Source organism: Spinacia oleracea, chromosome 4, assembly GCF_020520425.1.
Source record: "Spinacia oleracea cultivar Varoflay chromosome 4, BTI_SOV_V1, whole genome shotgun sequence".
Classification (NCBI taxonomy): domain Eukaryota; kingdom Viridiplantae; phylum Streptophyta; class Magnoliopsida; order Caryophyllales; family Amaranthaceae; genus Spinacia; species Spinacia oleracea.
The window spans coordinates 1433289-1459146 of record NC_079490.1 but is presented as its reverse complement, the minus strand read 5'-3'; the positions used below and the strand labels follow the sequence as shown (position 1 = coordinate 1459146).

The 25858-nt window shown below is 32.1% G+C and overlaps 2 protein-coding genes across 2 annotated transcripts; one reads left to right on the top strand and one right to left on the bottom strand.

The window, feature by feature from the left end:
• Positions 1–5324: 5324 nt before the first annotated feature.
• LOC110800845 (zinc finger protein WIP2) lies at positions 5325–11243 on the top strand. The gene is made up of 2 exons (XM_022006173.2): positions 5325–6377; positions 10488–11243. The coding sequence occupies exons 1-2, from the start codon at positions 5493–5495 to the stop codon at positions 10923–10925; spliced, it is 1323 nt and encodes a 440-aa protein (XP_021861865.2). The 5' UTR covers positions 5325–5492; the 3' UTR covers positions 10926–11243.
• A 5942-nt stretch (positions 11244–17185) lies between these two features.
• LOC110801819 (zinc transporter ZTP29) lies at positions 17186–25158 on the bottom strand. Its single transcript, XM_022007234.2, has 12 exons — positions 24365–25158; positions 23121–23179; positions 22626–22718; positions 22430–22519; positions 22254–22338; positions 21649–21704; positions 20649–20705; positions 20470–20510; positions 19422–19489; positions 19244–19300; positions 18646–18763; positions 17186–17508 (listed from the first exon to the last, which is right to left on the bottom strand). The coding sequence occupies exons 1-12, from the start codon at positions 24426–24428 to the stop codon at positions 17463–17465; spliced, it is 834 nt and encodes a 277-aa protein (XP_021862926.1). The 5' UTR covers positions 24429–25158; the 3' UTR covers positions 17186–17462.
• Between the last annotated feature and the right edge of the window lie 700 nt (positions 25159–25858).

The window sequence follows — 25858 nt, the reverse complement described above, 5'->3', positions numbered from 1 at the left end:
ACTCTGTATATGATACGAAGTATCATACATTATTTCTTAGGAATAACTAAGGCTCATTTTGGTTTAATTGAATTTGACTGAAATGAAGTCATCTAAACTTGTTTGATCTTTTTTTTTATTTTTTTTTAATGCTGAAAATAACTTAGTTGTGGGTGTAAAGGTATCCTTAAAAGCCTATTTCTGCTGAACTAACATATACAAAGTATGAACTCATCTGGATTTGATTTGAACTTATTTTTGTTGAAATAAGTCAAAACAATTAAGTTGAAACAAACAAACCCTAAGATATTTTGTACTAGGTAAACATCATCAATTTAATTACAACACAATCCTACGTATAATCTAAAAAGCGTGTTTGCATTGATTCCTAGAGGTTAAGGGTGGTAACGGTCTAACGGAGTATGCTTACATGTCCTGTTCTTTTGGACCTTTTTTCGTCTAGACTTTTTGTTCATCATTTGAGTTCTAATTCAACACTATAACGTACACAAGTTCAGTTCAGTTTAATTTAGTTCATTTTTCGTTAAAATTCATTCAGTCTAAAAGAACAAATCCCATTGTTATACAAAGAGAAACACATTGTGGGTCCTACAATATCTTCACCAATTTACACATGTGATTTCATCATTATTCATCTTTTTTCTTCTACTAATGTAATTGTTCCTCTAGGATGATGTTATCCCGAACTAAATTGAAAATGGAGTAAGTTAATTTGGTTGGAATTGAAAAGAACAAGTACAGAAATAGTTGGGAAGTTTTAATTTTGATCTGAAATCAAGATTGAATGAATAATAAAAGAAATGATGAACAAAGAAATCAGTGAATTGTGATTGAACACAGTTGAATTGTAAGATGTCAAAAATTGAAAACTTGTCAATCAAATTAAAAGTTGACACATCGAACCTTAAATCATGTAATTATAACTACCCAATAATTTGTCAGACCTAAATTGTCATCAAACTTACATTATACTATAACTGTTCATTGATATAACAACATGCCCGTATCTTCTTTTATTTTGTGTATGTATGTGTTGGGATCGGATCCTCGATCTTTTTATAACTAGATTCTACCTAGACTTGTAAACCATTCAGTGTCACAAACTCACAACTTATTACCTTATGGACAATAAGAGTACGTTCTTTTGGATTTAATTGCCGTTCGATTCAGTTCACTTCAGTTCAGTTCACTTCAACTTCATTCAGTTCAGTTCAGTTCAATTCAGTTCAGTTCAACTTCATTCAATTCAGTTCAGTCCAGTTCAGTTCATTCAGTTCAGTTCAATTCAGTTCAGCTTCATTTAGTTCAGTTCAGTTCAGTTTCATTCAGTTTATTTCAGCTTCAGTTTATTTCAATTCAGTTTAGTTTAGTTCAGTTCAATTCATCCAAATAAAGCTCAGAAGAACAGGGTCTAAGTGTATAATTATATAGGCTTTAATTCGTTCTCCTCGTCTGATTTGGTTTGGTCTGGTTTTTCTAATTTCCGATGTGATTTTGTCTGGTTTGAATGTTACGGAGTATGCGAGTACTTTTTGTGTTTGGATCGGATCCTCTTTTAATGTTACGGAGTGTGCGAGTACTTTTTGTGTTGGGATCAGATCCTCATTTTGTAACTAGATTGTAGCTAAACTTGTAACTAGATTGTAGCTTTTCAAGGTGAATTAGAAGATTGATTAATTCAAAAAGCTAATGAGAGTATTTGGTGAGTATGGGTGGAGTCAATGCATTCCAAGCGAGGTCACTTGGCAAAAAAGTTGTATAATTTAAGTTATTTTTTCATTAATTCGTATCAGAAAGTACTTGATGTAGTTTTTTTTTAAAAAATTAACTTTTTAATAGTGACCACACTTAGTACAATTTATGGATCCGCCACTGTTGGTGAGGAGAGGTTTGGAAGAAAGTATTGGAATGAAAACGCTCAATGTAGGAGGTTTTGCATTAGGGTTTGAAGAAGTGGATTTAAAATGACAATTGTATCATAATATTGTTACCAAACACTTTACTCAAACCGCTAATTCAACCAGTTAGTCAAATAAGTTAATACAAACCGCTAACAACCAATCAAATCAGTTAATACGTATAACTAACAGCTAATCAAACTAGTTACCAACTAATAGCTATTAGTATTGTCAAACATAGCCAAGCTTTTTTGGTATTTTTTTTTGAAAGGGAGTACTCTGAATTAAGCAAGACGTGCGTGCATACATCGTCATACACTATGTGGTATATAATTTAATTTCCAATTAATTAATTAGGAAGAGTTACAATATGTAAGTTGTTCCTCTCAATTTCAAATTAATAGCGCAATTGGATGGCACGTCTAGTACTCCGTAACAAACTAATAACACGCGGAAATTTCCTCCATTTATTAACTACTTTCTCTGTTCATTTTTAATTTTCACGTTACAACTATAAATAAACCGATAAAGTAATTTGTACTTTAAAAAAAAAAGTTATCTAGTGGTTATTATAAAATTTGATGATAAAAGGCTATTCATCAATGGAAGTGTGAACAGTGGAGTTGATGTGAATGTAACGGAGAGAATATGAACATTGAACAGACTCAACAGAGAGAGTTACTTAGACTTTACTTAGACTCAGTTATCTTTAATAGTAAAATAGTAAAAATAAAATTAAATGGTAAAATAGTAAAAAAAAATAAAATGGTAATTAATTAATTAAAAAATCTAACACAAAGTCTGAACCGACCCGACCAGTGACTCACCCATCAAAGCAAATGTTGGGCAACATTGCAATGTTTGCACCCCACTTTGTTTCCCCTAGATTTTACTACTCTCTTCTTTCTCTAATTTTTTAATCTTTTTTCATGTCAAAATAAAATAAAATAATATTTAATCTTTAGTATCTTCCTCGGTACATTAATTTATAACGGCTGCTCTTTTTTTACTTTTTATTTTTAAGATTAGGATCATGCAATTCTGAGTTTTATTTGGCTGAATTAAATTAAATGTAGCTGAATTAAGTTGAATTGAATGAAACTATACTGAATAGAACTGAAATAAAATTTAAAAGAACATGGCCTAGGTTGCGCTATTTACCTGATTTTCATGTATTTTTTCGAAATTATCTTATTTCAGCTTAATTGAACTTATTAACACTTATAAGAACTTATTGTAGTTATTAATTGTAATTGGATAACTTACCCTTATTTTTGCCGAACTTTTCTTAATTATCTGAACTTTTATTTGTTGAATTAAGTGAAAATAAGGTAAACTAAATTAAATTAACAAGGTCTTACTCCGTACTATGCTGCAATTTATTTTTAGCCAAGTTCCTAACAAATTATTTTATATTTATCTAATTATCGGACCATGTTTAATACAGAGTATTGTAGTACTATGTACGTTATTGAAAGAGGGGTGGTGACATGACTTGTGGTACAGAGTATGTTTGTTAGTCAGACCGTATTTTACAAGAACTGTGTCTTCTTTACAGTACCACCGATAATTATACTTCGTATTACTATAATGAAAAATAGCTTATATTAGATTCACATTTGATTTCCATAAGAGTATTGTTCATTTATTTATTATTGTTTGAGAAATTCACAAATTAAAGACAATAAAAATGATAAATGTAGGAGTGAGGTTCGAACATGTAACCTATCCATTTCTCAATAGTCTTTATCAACAAGACAAGACCTCTCATGAGTATAGGAAATGGAAATATCATTGCTTTAGAAAAGTTATTACGTAGGTAGTGTAGTATGTACTCCGTACAAATGAATACTTTGTACCTTGAAAAAAAAAAAAAGCATGAACATTTTCTTTCTCTCAACAAAACAAATTGAATCTTTTTAATTAATCCCGTTGTAAAATTAGTGGTGCTATGTGGTTACTTTATTGTAATGTTACATTAATCATTATTAACTTTATTGCATACTTTCACTAAATCATATCCATACTTTATTTTTAAATGAAAATTGTTGGATATTTTCTTCGTTCTCTAATAGTATTTGTAATGTTTTAACTATAGAAACATGAAATTATAATAAAAATTTACCTTTTAATAATAGGGACATGAAAATAATGATCAAAATTTACATTTTCAATATATATATATAAAAAAAAACACTCTCATAGCTAGCTATTCCCTCCGTCTCTTTTTATTTTTTACGTTTGATATTTTTCACGCGATTTAACGACTATTTAATGTGCATTGAGATTCATCTACTTTTTTATTTAAACAAGAAAAATTACGTTTATTTATAATGTTTTCACTTTTATCAAAAATCTGACGTTGGAAAAATGAGAAATATTTAATGTCCAATGGATTTAATTGGTTAAAATAATATTTGGGCACAAATTTTGATAGAATATTAATGCATTATGTGACAATATAATAGGAAATGTAAAGAACAAAATGAAACACCCAAAATAGAATACGTAAAAAACAAAAAGAGACGGAGGGAGTAACTAAAACGGAAAATATTATCGTAATTGCTCCTATCTTTGAAAATTTCTTGGATATTTACGTACGTATGATTTTCTGCCTCAAATTTATGGGGAATTTATTACAATTTACAAATGTAGGTTTATATTATTTGTATAATTATGCTTTGGAACCAACTTATCATTGACAAAACAATATAAAGGCATAATAGTATATAATATCAATTACTTTTGTGAACCAATAATAATACCTTGAACATAAAATGATAATTTTTGTTTTGAAAATATAATTATACACATTTAATTTAACCCCAAATAAAAAGAGGTTGTCCCTTGTGTATCCCTAACAACAATTTTCTCATACTTTTGTCTTATAACACAACATGTTTGTATGATTGTCATTGTGAACATTAGCTTGTGGGAAATGGGCGAAGATCATAGCTAGGGAGACAACCTCCAACCATAATTTTCTCAACTTGTCTTTGGCCTTATTTGCTTAACTTCTTCTGTCATTAATTTTCTTAATCACCTTAATTAGCAAATAAAACCTTGTTTCAATCAAAAAATATAATTTTTTTACCATTTTTTTTAAAGCAATACTCGAGAAGCTTCTAATGCGAATGAACCACAAAGGAATTACAGATTAATAAATGGGGATTCACACTCACGACTTATCGTACACATCTAACTTAGTGATTTTACCCGTAGATCAAGACCCCATCGGTAAAGAACGCAATAATTATGAGTAGCAAAATAGTTTATTCACTAGTCACAAGTGATATCTTTGTCCCTCCTTTTTTACTCAATAACAAAAAAAATAAAAAAATTCCACCTCCATTATTTATTTATTTTTGTTCTTTTTATATCCATATATATATAGATATAGTCCCACACTTTTTTGTTTAACCTACCTTCACCATCATCATCACCTTCCTCCTCCTCTCTCATTTTCTTTGGTGATTATGCTCCCTCCTTAGCTTTCTCTCTCTAACTTTCTTCTCCTTTCTCTCTCTAGTTCATACACCATCATCATCATCATCATCATCATCATCATCATCATCATCATCATTCCCCTTCATCATGTCTCATAATCCTTACTTTAATCATCATCACTATTCTAATTACCCCAATTTTAATCACTTCTTCCCTACCCATAATATCATTAATCATAATAATCATAACAATATTAATAATCCTTATGATTTTAATTTCTTTTTCTCTAATAATAATAATAATAATAATAATAATAATTCCTCATCATCAATTACAAAATCACCCCCTTCTCCTCCACTAAGAGAAGCCCTCCCTCTCCTAACTTCAAGCCCTGTGAAAAATAACCATCATCAATTTAATCTTAATCTTAATGAATATGATCATAATAATTATGATCATAATCATAATCATGATCATTACACCCCCATGGAAGTTGATCATCATAAGCTCTTTCTCAACGACAACGACGACGATGACGGCGATGGATATGCTGATGACGGTGACGGTGAAGATGACGACGATGATGACGTCACGGTGGCTCTTCATTTAGGGTTACCAAGTTATAATACTTCAACAGCTGGAGCTGATCTAATCACCTCTTCCACCGCCACCGCCACCGCCGCCGCTTCTTTCTCCTCATCCACCACCAGTCCAACTTCCGATCATCGTCGTCATCAACACAACAAGAACAATGGAATGACGATGATGATGACGAAGATGACGACAGCGACTAACACTGATTATTATCAAGAAGAGAGTGGTGGAAGTAGATCAGAAGAAGTTACAGTAGCTTCTTCATCAAGCTATAATAACAACAATGATCATATAAATATTAATACTAATAATTCATTAGTAGGAACAGTGAACAAAGGGCAGTACTGGATCCCAACCCCTGCTCAGATTTTGATTGGCCCCACTCAATTCTCTTGCCCTCTTTGTTTCAGAACTTTCAACAGATACAACAACATGCAGGTAAATTAATTCAACTCTGTCTTTTTATTCTTCTCTTTTTTGTTACTCGTACATCTGACTAATTAACATTAGTATGCTATTTACCCGGGTGTTGGTTATTTGATCTTACAACACCCGGTGTTGATGGTGGTTGTAGTGGTTGTTAATCCGTCTTCTATTTATTTATTTGATAGAGGGTAAGATTGCGTATATCATATATACAACCAACTCCCGGGTCAACAATACATACAAACACTAGTCAGATGTACGCAATCTTACCCTCTATAATAAATAAATAAAAGACTCGGGTGTCGGTTGTATATATGATCTTCCGCCACGCGGTGTTGGTGTTGGTGGTGGTAGCGGTGGTGGAGGTTGTGATTGTTAATTGGTCTTTCTATTTTTTTTCTTTAGGTAAAAAGGAAAAAGGGGTGGAGAAAATGAATTCCATTTCATACCCTACTTACTTAGTCTTTTTGGTTTAACTCTTTTCATGCTTTGGTGCTACAATTCTTCCTTTGTGTAGCTTCATTTCAAACTCACTTTTTTTTTGTTTCTTTTAAATTAAGAATATAAAAATTCCAATGTTTGTACAAACTTCTCTTTTTTTTCCTTTTTTTTTTAATTGCAAATGAGGCTACGTGAGTAAATAAAGAAAAATTAAACAACTTCAAGATCCTACTCTCATATGAAGCTAATAAGCTTCCCTACTAGGTTTATGATAAAACAAATTAATTTTCTCTTTAATTAATTTATCAATCAATAAATCCTTCTTGTTTAAACTTTCAATTCGATCATTTTAACAAATCAAATCTTAAGTTTAATTAATTAGTTACTAGGTTGATAACTCAATTTTGAAGATAGGCCTTCAATTAGGGTTTTCTTATGCTCTTAAATAAAGATTTTTTTAATTTGTTGCTATATTATTTATTTATTTATTTTTAAAATTTTTCCTTAAAAATTACAAGATTGATTTTTTATGGGGATTAGAAAAGAAATGACCAAAGTATTTTACTGTAGTCTGAGTAGAGAGAAAGACCCTGGTCCAACTCAGACAAACATCTATCTATGTTATTGTTTACCTTTTTAATTTCTCTTTAGCTTTTTTCAATTTTTGATTGAACGAGACAAGGTGGGCAATATGCACTTTCAATTTTTATTTCTTTTTATTTACTGTTTTTTCTTTCCTTCCTTTTCTTTTGCTCAATTCCTTAAAGTTTGTGCCCCCCACCCCTATCATTTCACCCCTTGCCAAAATTAGCCTGATAAAAGTAAACTGATTTTGGCACACCATCAGTCAGTTCTGGACAACTACGAGTATTTTGTACTACCCCGTTTCTGAAAGTTTTTTATACTTTGAAAAATGTGTTTTAATTAAGTATAAAAAATTTGACGGTAGATTCTTACTATTATATACATCAAAATGTTACATGTAAGATCTTGTTAGATTGGTCTCGTAATGCATTTTCAGAATATCAATTTTTTATAATTTTTCACATACAAAATTGGATATATTTGTAGTTAAATATTGCATTGAAATCCGTGCAAATAGTAACTGTAAAGAACTTTACGAAACAGAGGTAGTAGTATGTATGTATATATAGAATTGAAATAGTAGACCTTCATTGAAAGAGTATTTCACCTCATTGCTAAAATTGACCTATAGATCGATATGGAGCACAATAGTTTTTATTGTCTCACACTCGAAACTAATTTTAGTAGGGTGAGGTATACAGATTGATTATATGCGGTATTATACATAGTGTATAAAATCTTGTATTAACCACATTGTATTCTAACTTCTTCTTTTTTAATGTAAAATCAATTCATTAATAAAAACTCATACGACATTTACAACAGAAATCGAATTTAACAAATACATAACAAATTGAATCAAAAAGAGAAACAACAATTAAATGTATTCTAACTTGTGAAAGTACAATTATATATATTGTGAGAGAAACAGACAATTAAATGTGGTCCATTGAAATAATTTGAAAGAAATATAACATCACACATTCACACATATTAATTATACATAGGATGGTCCATGAAGAACTAGGGTAACAAAATTAATATGCTCGTTAAATAACTACTTCTCCCCTTCTTCAATTGGGCAATAGTACTACTTGAGTTTTTATCAAACATTTATTCCTTGTACTTTCTTCTTTTAATCGATTTATTTATCAAATGTGGCCTATATTTTAGGGACGGATTAGAACTGTTATGTAATGAAATACGCGTAGGTAAAACATACACGAGATTTGAAGTAGTATTATGTGTTAAGAGGGACGGATTAGAACTGCTATGTAATGAAATACGGGTAGGTAAAACATACACGAGATTTGAAGAAGTATTATGTGTTAAGATTATGGAACAACATTTAGGTTTAATTAATTTCTTGTAATGTAACTAGGTATCTAAATAGGTTTCTTGGAGACTGAAAAACATAAATTTTTTCAAAGAAATATATCCTCTTAATTTGGAGCAACTTATTAAAATATAAACCTCCAAAACAAAAACAAAAGTTAGAAAAAAAATTAAATAATATAATTATATTGACCCACATCCTATCATCTTCAAGCTTTGTATTCCAAAAGTCATCATCTTTCATTGGCTCTATTATAGGACTACTAGCTATTATTCTTGCTGTACTACTATTATGGAACAGTGCAATGTACAAGATAAAAACATCAACTATTAGAGTATGAAAAGTGTTACTAGCTTAGCTAGTGGAAATTTGATCAGTTAGTTTAATCGGTAAAGTCTATGTGTAGTTATCGGCTACTCTAGCTAAATCTTATCTTAAAGTTAAATGTAGTTCCTTTTCCCTTAAGTCATGCATGTATGAAAATTGTTACTAGCTAGCTTAGCTAAGCTAGTCGAACTTTGATCAGTTAGCTTAATCGGTAAAGTCAATGTGAAGTTATCGACTACTCTAGCTAAATATTATCAATGGAGTACCTTTTTCCCTAAGTCATGCATGTATGAAAAGTGTTACTAGCTTAGCTAAGCTAGTCGAAATTTGATCAGTTAGTTTAATCGGTAAAGTCTATGTGGAGTTATCGGCTACTCTAGCTAAATCTTATCTTAAAAGTTAATGGAGTACCTTTTTCCCTAAGTCATGCATGTGAACTAAAAAAAAGAAGAGTTATATTTGATGTTTAGTAAAGAAATAAAATCTCTCTCTTGTTTAATTACTAGTCGGTTATTGTTAGTTCAAATAATACAATTATCCTCAGAACTAATTATCTGTAATTATTAGAGTATTGTAAGTATTATTTGTCTACTTTTAATTGGTAAACTATTTGTGGATTTATCTTAAAAGTTAATGGAATACCTTTTTCCCTAAGTCATGCATGTGAACTATGAAAAAAAGAGAGTTATGTTTGATGTTTTGGTAAAGAAATAAAATCCAATTCTTGTTTTTGTTCTTGTTTTGGATTTTTTTTTTTTTTTTTTGATTTTTGTTTTTGATTTTTTTAATACCAAAATCCAATTCTTGTTTAACTAGTCTATTATTGTTAGTTAAATTATAATAAACGCCTTATAATAAATATATGTAACTATTAGAGTATGAAAGATTGAAAGTATTATTGGTCGACTTCAATCATATAGTTTAATTGGTAAAGTCTTTATAAATTTATCAACTTGAGTGTTTTTGTTAAGAGTAATACCTTTTTCCTTTAATCATGCATGCATATTATTTGAAGTTTATAAATATGTAACTAGTTGATTATTGTTAGTTCAAATTATACTATCATCGAACTAATTATATGTAATTATTAGAGAATGAAAAGTGTTATTTGTCGATTTTTATCAATTAGTTTAATTGGTAAAGTCTTTGTGAATTTATTGACTGAATCCGAGTATTTTTTTTCAACTAAAAATAAGCTAGAGTTAATTATATTTGACGTTTATTCATATTTAATTAGTTGATTATTGTTACCTCAAATTATACTTTTATGTAGCATAACTTAACATAATCATAATCTGTTCTCTAAATATGTGGTTTACGGATCTATTTTATCTTTGTAGATGACAAATGACTGATTATTAATGTCTTATTGTTCTTTCCTGGAAAAAATAAAAAAATAATAATAATGATTTTTTAAAAAAATATTTTTTCAGATGCATATGTGGGGCCATGGATCACAATACAGAAAAGGACCCGAATCATTAAGAGGAACCCAACCAACAGCCATGTTAAGGTTACCATGTTATTGCTGTGCACCGGGTTGTAGAAACAATATCGACCACCCACGGGCCAAACCGTTAAAGGATTTTCGGACCCTCCAAACCCATTACAAGAGAAAACATGGTATTAAACCATTTGCATGTAGGAAATGTGGTAAACCCTTTGCTGTAAGAGGGGATTGGAGGACCCATGAGAAGAATTGTGGTAAGTTATGGTATTGTTCTTGCGGGTCGGATTTTAAGCATAAAAGATCTTTGAAGGACCATATTAAGTCATTCGGGCATGGGCATACCGCGTATGGGATTGACTCGTTTGAAGAAGAGGATGAACCGGCTTCTGAGATTGAACAAGATAACGAGTCGAATCAATGAAGTGCCCTACCGGGTCGGAATCCCGGACGGGTCAAACCGCTCGGGTTATATGGTGCGTTGTAGCTTCTGGTACGAATGAGTCACGAGGGTAATTGATGGTATGTAACGTTGTAGCTAGTTAGGCAAATGAGGAATGTATGTAGTTATTATGTTAGTTGTTGTTGTCTAATTAATTAGGTTTAGTTTTTGTTTAATTAAAATCTCCTAGTTATCTTTTGGGTTAATTAACTAGGGTTTAGTTTTCTAGCTCTTTCAATTCTCAGCAATGTAAACAATTTGATCAATCAAGAATTCAAATGCAAGTTAAAGTTAGTAGGATATCATGCATGTGGAATTGAAGAACTTTTTAAATTTTATTTTATTACTTTTAATAATTAATTTCTCAAAATCTGAGTTCTAATTTATGAGTTTCTCACATTTTCTTTAGTCATTTGAAAACAGGACTAAACTAAGTAATCAACTATGCAAAGAATATACGGAGTAGTGTAGGAATTATTGAGAAAGAGATATTTAGGCTATGATTTACTTGATTTTGACTGAACTTATATGAATTTTTTTTAATTTTTTTTTTAAATAAGTTGAAACAAACAGACTGTAAGAGAGTTTATTTATAAATAAAAAAAGAAGCTTACTCCTAATTTATTTTTCTACATAAAATAATAACAAAAAGGTCTCTGCTTTATTTGGAAAAAATGATGTGCATTTTCTAGTTTCTTTTAATGAGCAAGTCTTTATTTATTTGTTTATTACAATTATTAATTAAATACTACATACTATTACATGTATATGTAACTTTGTTTTAAAACCATCATGAATGTGATAAATATAGTGCAATGTGATTAAAGTTAAGAATAAGATTTAATCATGTTTTGATAGGGTAGATGGGTCCTAATGATCTGCCTAGCTATGATATATATGGTCCATTGTGAGATTGATTGTGTCTCACACTTTCATAACTTTCATTTGATTGATAATACAGTATAGTTTTGGAGTGGACAACTCAAGTTATAGAAAATATTATGCATTAAAGTACTCACATTAATTATAAGACACTTCAATATTAGTTAAGATAATTATAAGTCCCTAACCCTAGTTTGGAGTAATTATTTGAATTATAAATCATTGATTTTTAAATAATTGATTAAATCAACACAATTTTTATGACATTCCTATAAAGTGTGTCAAAATCATTTTCTCTTTTTGGTTTCTCCAAATCTTATACGGAGTACGTTCTGTCTAATGTAAGGCTCAATGAATTTGCACGGTCTTAAGAGGTAAAATAATATAATATAATAATTAAAGAGGCCAAATCCAAATGGAAGTGCATGAAAGAAAGCATAAAATGATGGATGATCGATGGTACATCACTACATTGGTACATGTTTACAGATTTTCAGTCATAATAATAAATGACCTCTAACTTCCATATTGTGTAAGTACGATTTGGACCAAGGATAGTAAATGGTTTCCCATCCAAATTCTAATCAACTAGGGCCCTGTTCTGTTCACCTTCTTTCCACTTATTTCAGGAAAAATAAGTTCAGATAAAATAAGTTCAGGAAAAATAAGGGTTGACCAAGTACAACTTATAACTGAAATAAGTTTTGATAAGTTTTAATAAGTTCATATAAGTTCAGTTAAATTCAGATAAGTTCAAATAAGATAAGTTCAGAAAAAATATGTGAAAATCAGGTGAATAGAACGGACCCTACTCAAGTTTTCACTATCTAATCTAATTAATTAATCTGATCGATCAACTTGAATTTTCACAATCTAATCTAATTAATGAGTCGGATTGATAAGATCAAACTTGAATTTTCACGATCTAATCTAATTAATTAGTCAGATTGATCAACATGAATTTTCACGATCTAATCTAATTAGTGTAATTTCTTATAACTCCAAGATTTTTCTACCTTAATTAGTCATTTATGGAACAACAAATTGATACCGATCATATATACTCGGTATTTAATTTAACAACCCTATAAGATCCCCATTGCTTGACCACTCAGAATATTGCGGAGGAAACAATTAAGTCGTAACATGCACATTTTTCAAAGTGTACAAGAAGTTTGCGTTTATTTCCACATATTTTAAACCCTGGACGTGTCATATATTTCAACCTGAATCTTTATTCTTTATCAACTGAGCTACGCGCTTAACAATATGTGATTACCTTTCTAATATTTCAAACAACCTAAACCTTTGAAAAGTTGACATCAAGAATTAGGTATAATCATGAATATTTTCTGCAAAGAGAAGAAGTATTTACAGGTGAAATAGTAGTATAAATTAAAAATAAATAAATAAATAAAGTAGGCTTAGATTGCGATAAGTCATGAAATAGTACACTCCACTCTACTACACTACACAACTCCAGTATAGCAAGCAGTTTTTCTGTTGTTTTTACAAAAAAGTCAATAACATTATTTTATTTATAATTATAGATAAATAAAAATAAATATATAAAAAGTTTGACAAAATATAGGTGCAGGTTTTAGTACATAAATATAAAAGAAATTCAGAATGAAAGGGCTTTTCAATCTGTGCAAATTATAAGTAATGTCATCATTATATTTACTGTTTCACTTTTTTTTTACCTTATGTTATCACTTTTTCTTTTCAAGGGTGCTTTTTATGGTGCCCAAAAAAACTGCCAAATTTACCTTTGGTTAAATTAGTTGAATCTATTTGACTGATTGGAATACTATGTTTAGGCTCCAATCAAATGATTAGAGAGAGAAAAAAATGAAAATTAATTATTAAAGAAAAAGGAAACACACTATTAATTAAGATCAATGTACAATAAACATTTTGAAATATTTTCTCTGTTCTTTTTTAAATGACACAATTATCTAGGCACATTTGTCAATGCATGAATTCAAACGTTAATATATCTAATTATGGATAAGAAAAAATTATAAAAAGTTGATAATTAAAAAATATATATTGAGACGAATCTAATAAGACCCCACAAAACTATGTTTTTTTTAAGTATAAATCACAAAATGAAATCAAATAAGCTTGTGTGAATAGTGTCATAAACTCAATTGTGTAATGTAAATAAGAACAGAGGAAGTATGATGTAAAGTTGCATCAAAATGTTACTCCGTATAAAGTTATCCCGATATAATGTCTTCGTATTTACTTTTTAGTGATAATTTTTTTCAAAAAGAAAAAAATTGAAATTTTTATCAATCATAATGTATAAAAATAACCATATATATAAGTATGTACCCTTAAAAAGTTTATCGATCAAAAAATTATTTTATAATATACAGAATAAAATATTAATCAGTACTAAAAATTACTAAAAGCTGGGTCAAAATTATTCCGATTTATATACAATAAATTAATTGTACAATGGGTACACACAACACTTTTGAAAAAAGAGAAAGTTTTTTTTTTTTGAAAAATATAATAAAATAACATTTTAATTACTGTAATTAATTAAAAAGTTTGATGATGAATATAGGCAAGAAGAGATGGAAAAGATCTTGGTGGCAGCTTTTGAGAAAGTAGTTATTGTTTGTGATTTTGTGAAATGTGACTTAACTTTGGGATTATCCGTTTTGAAATGTCAAATCTGAGAAGCAATATATACTCACTTACTCATTGACACTGTTTTACTGTTTATGCAACCAATTTTATGTTGTGTCACAAAGATAGAAAAGATCTAGCCTTTTAGCCACCCTGGTTAATAACTCTTGGATATGAAATTAATTATTACTCACCAAAGTGTACTATTATTAGGGTCAAGTTGCACTAGACATAATGGTAGGACTTGGTTGAGTTGGGTTGAATCGGATTGGTCATCATTTGGTTTGTACGTGACTGTTGTCTGATTGTCAAGGTTGGTGGATTAGACTGATGGATAATCGACTTGAAATAGAGGTGAAGGATACGACGTGATAGTTGAACCGATTTTGTAGATATAATGGCATCAAAACGTGTTAGTTAAATCGATGCATGAATTTAATGGCATGCACCAGAATTGAACCTAATCACGTCTCACCTTAGTATTTAGGTAAATGACATGAGGTTTGAGTTGTAAAAAAGAAGAAGAAATGGTTGGGTCAAAACTATGATATGTGACTTGGAATACTTGGGTCAAAACTATGCTATGTGACTTGGAATACTTGGGTCAATTCTAGTCAAGCCAATAACGACTATCATGTTTTGGAATTTGATTCAAAAGAACCAAATAATCTAAAACCGAAATGACTTGAATTGACACAGACTACACCGAGTCAACCAGTCACAATCTTGTATTAATTTTGTTTGTATGGTAATCGGTAAAGCATTGTCCACTTGAAAGTTGAAACAATGTTATTATCTAATTTACAAAAAAAATCGAGTGTTTGAAAACAAAAGTTAATTCTTAGATATTATATGAATTTCCACAAAGTGAATCAAAAAAATTGTAATCCAACAATATACATCCAACTTAAATGAAGCATTTTCATCAACATACAGTTAAATTATTACAAAATAAGAGAATAAACATTAAACATGCATCTACTCGTAACACCCAGAAATAAAAATACACACGTCTATTTATCATTTATGGTCATGAGAAGACACGCACCCGCACCTTATAACACTGTACGAAGTAATTTTCCCAAATTTTGAACTTGGTTGGTTGGTAATTAAAAACGAAGAAGTGGGGCTTGCCCCTCTTTTTCAACGACAAAAAAAACGAAGATTGAGCTTACCCATCTCTTTCAACAAAAAAAAATCCGAAGGCGACGTCACATGGGGGGTTTTTCACCTTTGGTGAACCATTTTGTGTACTTTGAATTCCTGTGCTTTCTTCTCTGAGTAGAATTGGTGAAAGCTTTTGTTGTCTACATCTTTTTGTTTAGCATACTTTCTTGTAATACTTTAGTTGATGGTACATTAGAAGATAAAGAACCAGACAACTTTAGTTGTGAATCTCTTTGTTGGATTCTCTTTCCACTACTATTATTTTCATTTGAGTTTAACCTTTTACTTTGATGATCCTTAAGTGGGATTATCCTTAATCCTTTATTCGAGTAGACTTCAATAACGCATTTACTTGATAATCCAAGGAAGTTCTGTAATCGACCAAATCATAATAGAGGTATGGACACACCAAAAATCAACCAAAGACGTACACTAAATAGTTTCAACATTCGAGATTTTTATAGATTTCCAAATGATAGTTCAATGGTAACTCTACAAAACAATTTATTCACATAATTTATTCTTTCAACTATAATTTGTTCAATGTTACTCTTTTACTTTGATGATCCTTAAGTGGGATTATCCTTAATTCTTTACTCAAGTAAACTTTAAATTACGCGCTCGCTCGGTAATCCAAGGAAGTTCGGTATGTAACCGACTATATCATAATAGAGGTATGAACACACCAAAAATCAACCAAAGACATACACTAAAAAGTTCCAACTTTCGATACTTTTTTTATAGATTTCCCAATTATGTTGTTCAATGGTAATCCTAAAAAACAATTTATTCACATAATTTATTCTTTCAACTATTATTTATTCAATGTTATGATGATCCTTAAGTGGGATTATCCTTAATCCTTTACTCTACTAGACTTTAATTACGCGCTCGCTCAATAATCCAAGGAAGTTCTGTAACCGACCAAATCATAATAGAGGTATGGACACACCAAAAATCAACCAAAGACGTACACTAAATAGTTTCAACATTCGAGATTTTTATAGATTTCCAAATGATAGTTCAATGGTAACTCTACAAAACAATTTATTCACATAATTTATTCTTTCAACTATAATTTGTTCAATGTTACTCTTTTACTTTGATGATCCTTAAGTGGGATTATCCTTAATTCTTTACTCAAGTAAACTTTAAATTACGCGCTCGCTTGGTAATCCAAGGAAGTTCGGTATGTAACCGACTATATCATAATAGAGGTATGAACACACCAAAAATCAACCAAAGACATACACTAAAAAGTTCCAACTTTCGATACTTTTTTATAGATTTCCCAATTATGTTGTTCAATGGTAATCCTAAAAAACAATTTATTCACATAATTTATTCTTTCAACTATTATTTATTCAATGTTGATCTTTTACTTTGATATGATGATCCTTAAGTGGGATTATCCTTAATCCTTTACTCTACTAGACTTTAATTACGCGCTCGCTCAATAATCCAAAGAAATTCTGTATATAACCGACGATGTCATAATAGACTAATTGTATGAACACACCAAAAATCAACTAGAGACGTACACTAAAATATAGCTTCAACTTTCGAATTTTTTATAGATTTCCCAATGATAGTTGTTCAATGGTAACCCTAAAAAAATAATTTATTCACATAATTTATTCTTTCAACTGTAATTAGTTACACTACCAGTTACCCAGTTCATCTTCAGAGGGTTGCAGGCTTCACTTCAAACGGCGATATGACCGTGTTTAGTGAAGGCGGAAGTGTAGAGATTACGGAGTAGAGAGAACTGTGCCGAGCAGGCGAGCAATGTATAACCGTTGTCATCAACCCGAGTGAAAGTTTCAGTTATAAACTCAAATCTGCTGGAAGGCTGATTTCCAGAAAATACAAGCTGCAGATAGCAAACAAACAAAGAATCAGATTAGCACAAATGAAGATATTAGCAGGCAAAGCATCCAACTGCAAAGATATGGACATAAAAGCCTAGAGCTGATCAACACCAGCCCGGACGGACCCGAATTTTGCGGGTTTGAGTAGAATGTTAGGCCTGTTTTGGACCCGCCCTGATTTTTTAAATGTTTTGACGGGTTTCGGGCAAGGAAAACCTACACTTTTAGTTATACATTTGACCCGGTCCGAAAAAGGGCCGAAAAGCTCGATATTTTAGGCCCAAAATAATAGGTTTTGGGCACACAAAATAGGCCCGAAACTTGGCCCAGCCCATCCGGTTCGAAAATGACCTGAAACAGTGGGTTTGGGCACACAAAATCGACCCGAAGCATGGCTTGGCCCGCCGTAATGGGCTTATTTTCACGGACAGGCCCGCCTTTTGATCAGGCCTACAAAAGCTTTAACAGTATTGCATAAAGACTAAACAAGCAGTGTTGTTTAGCATCGACCCATTGGGAGGGGAGGGGGTTAAGTACAGAGAAATCCCTGCTGAGGTGACCTTGACCACCGGGCCAAACCGGCAGTGGAAGCACCCTTAGGGTGTTAATCTACCAAATATGCCGGGCACTTAAAACCAGCCCAGTGAGTCGAGTCATGAAAAAAAACAGTTCATTCGGTAATGTGATTTATGTATAACGAAAGTAGACCTGATCATCATGAGGCCGGCCCGCTGGCTCGGACAGAAAATAGCGGGTTTTGGGCAGAAATTTTTAGTCCCGTTTCCGTTTCCGGGCCCGACCCAACCTGGTTCTTTTTTTTATTTGTTTGGGTGGGTTTTGGGCAACTCAAAATTGCAATTTTAGTTATAAATGTGACCCGACCCAAATGGCCCAATATAGCTGGTTCTGGGCAGCAATTCCTAGGGTGAAGTTTGGCCCGGCCCAGCCCATTGGGCAGACTTTAAAGTCACAGTCCGACCCCAACCTGGCCTGCAATTTGATCAGGTCTAAACGAAATGGTGGAATCACAAAAGAAAGGAGCAAAGAGAAGGACACGAAGCTTATGCCGTTTTTTTTCTTTAAAACATCAACAAAAACCTTTGACATAAACTCACACAAGCCACTTCATAGTTGATTACCTTGCCGACATAAAAGCCATGCCGAAGAAAACAGCCTTGACCGCTTGTTTCTGACCAGCGTAATCAAATGCCAGAGGCAGCATCTCATGTAAGGTAAGGAAAGCCATCACTCCACCAACTGCAAATCCAAACATTAGAGAAGTTGAAATAAAGGATTTTTGTGTCATTTAACACCTTAAAAAAACCCAACTTCTGTAATTTAATACCTTACTTTTTTTTTTTAATATATTTAAACACCTGTAAAAAACAAAAAAAATTAGAAATCGACACCAACTAATGATTTTCGTTAGAAAAAATGTTGGTTTTTAACTATTATATAGCTCCCAAGGCATGATTTGATGGTACACAACTCCTTCTACCATCAAATCATGCCTTGGGAACTTTAGCATAGTTAAAAACCAACGCTTTTCCTAACGGAAATCGTTAAGTGGTTTCGATTTCTAACTTTTTTTTTTGTTTCTTAAGGTGTTTAATTATAATAAAAATTAAGTAAGGTGTTAAATTACAAAAAATTGTTCTTTTAAGTTGTTAAATGAGAAAAAAATCCTCAAATAAATGCCCAATCTTCTTTTAACTGCTTTGATACGAGTTTATGTACCTGCTCCCAGAAGGCCGTCGAGAATCTCAGGATTTAAACTGGTTGGGAATAAGTAAGCTGCATCAAAACCAAATCTGAATTATCACATTAAGTACAAAGATGAAGTAATATAACAGAAAACAATACAGCAAAAATTTGGTTTAGTATGCCTAGATTTTAGTATAGTTTCGTTTCATACCTACAATTATAACACCTAGGGGCTCAGCCAAACCAGAGAGTGATGCTATCTTAAATGCTTGCCATTTGCTGCAGCACGTTAACAAACAAAATGAGGTAATTCACAAAGAAGATGGTATTTTATGACAGCAACATGATCGTTTGTGGCACGTAAACATTCCATCACTAAGAACAGCATAGTCTCCAGTTAGCAACTGAAATAGATTGGAAGTTAGAACTTACACCAGCAAACTACAGAAACCGCTCTTAAAACATAAGACATAAGTGTTGAAATTATAATAGAGATGAGAGAGCGGAAAGAATGTAGCAAAATTACACTACTATTTCATTCAATCCGATTAATTAAGTTACATCAAGAGACCTTTTATAGGCTCATAAAATATACTACATTGCTATAATGTGGAATAGCCCAACACATTACTGCCCACTAATAATATGCATAACTAATCATGTTCCTAAAATTAAGGACCACTAATACACCAATTTTGAGCATAACTTTTAACAACAAGTCCATATAGAAAGAGTTTTTGGATTTGCATGGGATAAATACTTATCATTAGTAGGATGACCTATCTGCCTTCCACACCTCCCGAGTTTGGCTTCAAGGTCACTTGTTACCCTTAACTTACCTATAGCCTAGATGATGGTACAAGCGGCTTACCTTATTTGTGCCTGTGTGTGTGAGAGAGATAGAGAGAGAAAGAGAGTTGAAAGAGGTGCCATCTAAAGTGAACACAACCGTGTCCTTGTTCCAATTAAGTGACACATACCAGTAAAGCATAAAAGTTCCTTCTACACTACCTCATGCTTCGTCCCACTTCCCCCTAAACAACTTATGTTTGTCTCAAAAAATCCTCCCTCCATCCAACCAACAACAACAACAAACATCAGGAATACCAAAAGTTCATTAGTAAGGCAGTTAAAAATGGGGCCAAATATCAGCAGTTCAGAAAACAAAGTAGTTACTAGATACCATCCAAATTATGTATGTAAATATTACCTAGAGTCCCTACACAACTATCTGATAATTTATTTAAACAATTACCTACCTTTGTGTTGCAAAGTAAACTGGAAGAGCAACAGCGACACCCTGTTCAAGAAAATTAGGCATTTCTTTAGATAAAACATGTAATAGATCACCTTCAATATGGCATTGACATAGCACAAAATCACTGTAAGAAGCAGAAAGTTTGGAACTTGAAGAGAGAAAAGGCTACTCTCACTATACCTCGGGAATATTGTGCAGAGCGATAGCCAAAGCTAGATTAAGACCCACTCGAAGGCCCTGGAAATAAAAAGAAAACATGAAAGATATTTTAGTAGAATAACTCGAGCATGAAGGTAGGTGTCCCTCCATTACTGCAAATCATCTGCTTTCACATATTTAAGATCATAAAGACCAAGCAGAAAACAAAACAACATACAAGATCACTATGATCAATTGTTGCAGTTTACAGTAGAAGACTAGATCTTAAGTTATCAGAAAAGTTAGATGATGTTAGAACTTAGAAGGTTAAGGTTTGCTGCAATACAATACAATATAGTTAGTAGTATCTTGAGGAGGAGGAGAAATGTTATAATTAGCAGCAGAATAGGATGAGGGAAAGAGCATGTTGAGTAATAGAGAATGTTTCCTTTAGCCTTGTTTTTCACTTTGGGGGAGAACAAATCTCTCGAATGTTTGTATTATCCTTTATTACTGCTGTTTTCACAAATTGATCACAATTATTTTCTTCTTCTTCAATTAATCTTCAACTTCTCACTTTAAATTCTGCCTGGCTATGTCAATTCTATAGCCGGTTATTGTCTCACCTATGTTAACATCTTGGTGAGTTTTGTTTACGGGATGAGGATTTGGTAGATTTCAAAAGGATATAAAGTAGATACATGTGTACCATTAAAAGTAGATTTTTTTATTGCACTGGTTGGCAAGATTTCCACCAGGTAGAAAGATGGATTTTTATTGAAAAATAGTTTATCATTTAATTGCAACCTCAAAATCATGCTCGAATATGAAATTAGTAATTGTTTCCTAAGAAAAATGTCCATCCATATGATCCATCTATTATACTCTAGATGCACCTTTCCCAGTAGACAAGGTATGTGTTTTACAGAAGAAATATTTTTCTCTCGTTCAAAAAAAAGACAAGGGTTCATATATAACAGAATTCAATTAACTATAAAGCTAGCTTCACTTCAAATAAAACAAGCATTGAATCTAATTGTACCTTCATGGATCCAAGAAAAACTGCCATTCCCTCTGGAAAATTGTGTAAGCTGATACCTGAGAAATTAAAATTGACTGCTCATGAGTTCAAAATTCAAATGAGCGCGTATGCATATTAAGCCACGAATGGTACAGAATTCTCAAAAGAATTTTCAAAGTGCCATCCATCAATTCAAATTAATTAAACTTAAAGCACAAATACTGCTGTGGTGGTGAAGAACTGAAGAAGAGTTCTATACAAAAAAATGATCAGTAAATGGAAGAAGATCCAAAGCAGCACGAGTGTTTTTGGATAATAGTCAACAGTAAGTTAAGTTTCTTGATTCTTACTAAAGGAACCAGTGTCTTTAGCTAGCTTTATGATAAGCTTCTAAAATTGGATCAAAGCTTCCACATTATTTACCAATACGAATACAAAGAAAATGATAAAACATAATGTAACAAGTCTAATTAGTTACTAATTTACTATAAATCAACAATCTCAAGTCAGTTAGCAACTAAAAGGCAAATTACTATATAAGAGTGAATGAAATTGACATGCTTATGATGTAGAATAGAAAGGAGAAGCTAACGGCCAGCACGTGAAAAGTCAACAAGTCAACAGACCTATGGCTGTTATTATGCCACTGTACATGACTTGGCGACGATGCTTCTTCATTAAGTCTTTGCCTTTGTCTTCTCCATTTGCGCGCTAACCTCCAGAAAAATATCAACAAATCTTTAGGTAGTTGGGCGCTTGAAAGTACCAATGTTTATTACACTATGGAATTTACCAAACTAACCTTTTTACTTTTAACATTTGAAGTAGGAGCCAGTGATGGTTCTGGGATGAAGTTGGCTATAATTGCAAAGAAAATGACACCTGAGAAGAACTATAGACAATTGAACAAGTGAGTCAGTGATTACTCCCAAACAAAGAATGGGAATACAATCTCCACGAATATTCTCGGCAAATTGAAAGTAAAGAAGATAGCTTACCCAAATATTCCCTTTCAAGAAGCCAATAGAATTTATGGCATTGTGAGCCAAATCAAAAAATGATATGCTAAGCATAAGACCTGCAGCGAAGCCCTACAAGATTTAACAGAAGGTTTAGGAATTTGATGTCTTTAACTACAAAGAAAAATGATGAACAATATCCTTGTCATGCACAGAGCATGTAATTTCTACAGTATATATTGCACGCAGTGGCGGAGACAGGGGGTGTCAAGGGTGGGCAGTTGACCACCCAATTTTGTTAAAAAAAAAAGGTTTATACCTTATATTTTTAGAAAAATTATATTAATACGGACTAAATAACTGTTTTACTAACATGTTGACACCCCAATTTAAAAATCCTGGCTCCGCCACTGTTTGCACGGGGTCAAAAAGTTAGGGTCAAGAGCTGCAAAGAATATAATTTATAAGTAGCCAGTATATCCAGTGACCTAATTCCTGCAGCAATGTTGCATAACAGATAACAAAGTTATGAACCTGTAAGAGTCCAAGCATCTTCAAGTTTGGCGCATCACTGAGGACCACAAAGAGTGCACCTGTTTAAAATCCCATTAATCAAAGTTAGCTATTTCACATAAAAGTAAAAACTAGTCTAGGATCAGTATCATCATCCATCATTAGGGTTGTCGCATGACAAGGTAAAAAATATAAAAGATAATGATTCTCAGCTCAAACGAGCGGAGGTAAGATACCAAGTTGTTAACAAAGTAGATTTAGTAAATGCATAGGGGATCAAGGAGGTTTAAGAACCAGTACCAAACAAGAGTAATTACATGCTCTAAAGTACTCCGTGTAATTTAGCTATACAACCTTGCGCCCATCTCAGTTTAGCTCAATAGTTCCACAAAAATTAACAAAAATTAGATTGAAATGAAGTTCGAGAAACTCCAGCAAACTGACATAATTGTAAGAAGGGTGTAAAATCCAAACAAATTCAACAGAGAAGCATTGTAAGGGTTGAATTATCTACCCGGAATATTATTAAACCACTACCTGGATTATTATTAAACCATTGGCAACAAGTTAGCTTCCTCACATACAGAAGGTGTACTGGTAAGCAATGTTTTATGATGAATCACCTCTCCTTTGAAATTCAAAAGAATCACAAGTCATCTAATCACATTGTCCAAGTCCCTCTCCCTTTCAAATTTATTGTTTTGATTTACTAATATAAGCATGTCAATTGCAAGTGTTACACTGGACTAATCACATTTTAGGAACATTTTCATCATAAAATCAATAAGACTAATACAAATTCTCTCATGTTTATTACTTGATTAACAATATATACAGTTCCTGATGTGATGCCACAAACATTTCCATGGCAAACTTGTAAACCAGATTGACCAAAAGTCACATACAAGAAGAAAGAGGGAACACCAATCCCCTCTTTGAGGACTTTGACTAACATGAATTTCCTCATCAACAATACCCATTTCGAACAAGAAATTAAACATACAATAATCAGCTGTAATCAACTTCAAAAACATCAATATTACAATTAGGATAACAAGAGCACTAGAGCAGCACTATCATTTCAACAACCACGTTCTTACATTAACCTAAAACCCTCAATTATTACACCACAATGTCAAATGTCAAACTACATTATTCAAATAACAAAATCAAAATCAAGTCCCAAAATTTAACAATATACTAGCATGAATTCATGAAATGGGCAATTGATTATAAAATTGAGTCAATTTTTGACAAAGTCATACCTAAGGATGTGCTTAATCCACCAACAAGTGAGAGAGCAAGAGCAACCAAAACTTGAGAATCCATTGCTCAACCAAAACCAACAGCAAGAACAACAATTCTTAGTTGAACAATGAAATCCCAAATTGCGAAAAGACCCAGATGTTAATTTCTTGTTTTACTTGATTAATTTCAGTTACCCATGAAAATTAAACGGATTTGATGGAAATTAAGAAGTGGGGTTTGACAGTTTTCTGGAGAAAAGGATGATCAGCTAAAACCCCCAAAACCCCTTTGATAATGATGGAGAAAAATGAAAAAAGGAAGTAGTTTGTATAATAAAAGAAGGGATTAGTGAATCTTTAAAGGGCAATTTTTTGAGGGAATCTGGAGTGGGATTATGTAGAAGGGAGGAAAGAGATGGTTTGATTGGGTTGTGGTCCAAATCCAACATATTCAAATGAGAAAAAGAATTTTCTTGTTGACAAGGCAAGGCTTTAATTTCTTTTAAATTTTATGAAAAACTCTTATGGTTGATAAATTGATAATAATGGATCGTTTAAATTGTTGTTTTTGGAGCTTGGGATACCTAAAAAAGTAATGAAAAAATTCGTATGGGTAATGGATCGTCGAAGTTGTTGTTTTGGAGTTAAAAAGATCTAGAGATAAGATATTTCATACTTATATTAATTCTTCAAGTAATGAATTAGATAGAAAAAAAAAGAACTTTAAAATAAGTAAAATACAGGGTATTAATGGAAGCGAGTGCATAAATATAGTGGAAATGACTTTGCTTATCGGAAAAGTATAATCCGTATTAGATATATACGTTCAACTACGTACACATAAAAGTAATAATTCGAAAAAAATACACTCGTAGATAACAAAAGAAATGATCCATTTTTTATAGAAATGTATTGATAATTAAATATTGATTATGTAACTATCACATTTTAGAAAAGAATCATGCCAAGTAAGGGTGTGTTGAAGACTTGATGTTTTGATGTATTTGGACATTGAGCATTTTTCATGCTTTGTGTTACTAACTTCCAAATAGATTATGTCATGATCTATGAATCTATGACACGCAATTGTGTTTAATCCAATCCAATTCAAGCAAACACAAACTGTAAATTCGTGTTCAAGGCCCATTCTAATATTGGGCTTTAGAGTTGGCAACATAACCGGGCCGAAATAGAAGTGGTAAGATCTTTATCAATTGCCCATTCTAATTTTGTTTTGTATTGGACTGTGTTGAACTAAAGATGGTCGTGGGACGGTTTGGGCTTCGAGCTGAGCCCATAGGCTGTGGGTCTAAACAGGCCGGGCCTAAGTTAGGCCCACTATGCATCGCGCCGGGCCAGGCGAGTCGAGCTGAAAAGTTCAAAACAGGGCCCATGCGGGTGCGGCCATGCCATCTTTAGGTTGAATATTTCAAAAATGCGGTCCATGCACAACCCAAACCTATGTTCCCTCGGGCCAGGCTGGGCCGGGGTTTAGTGCATAAGTGTTTTGTC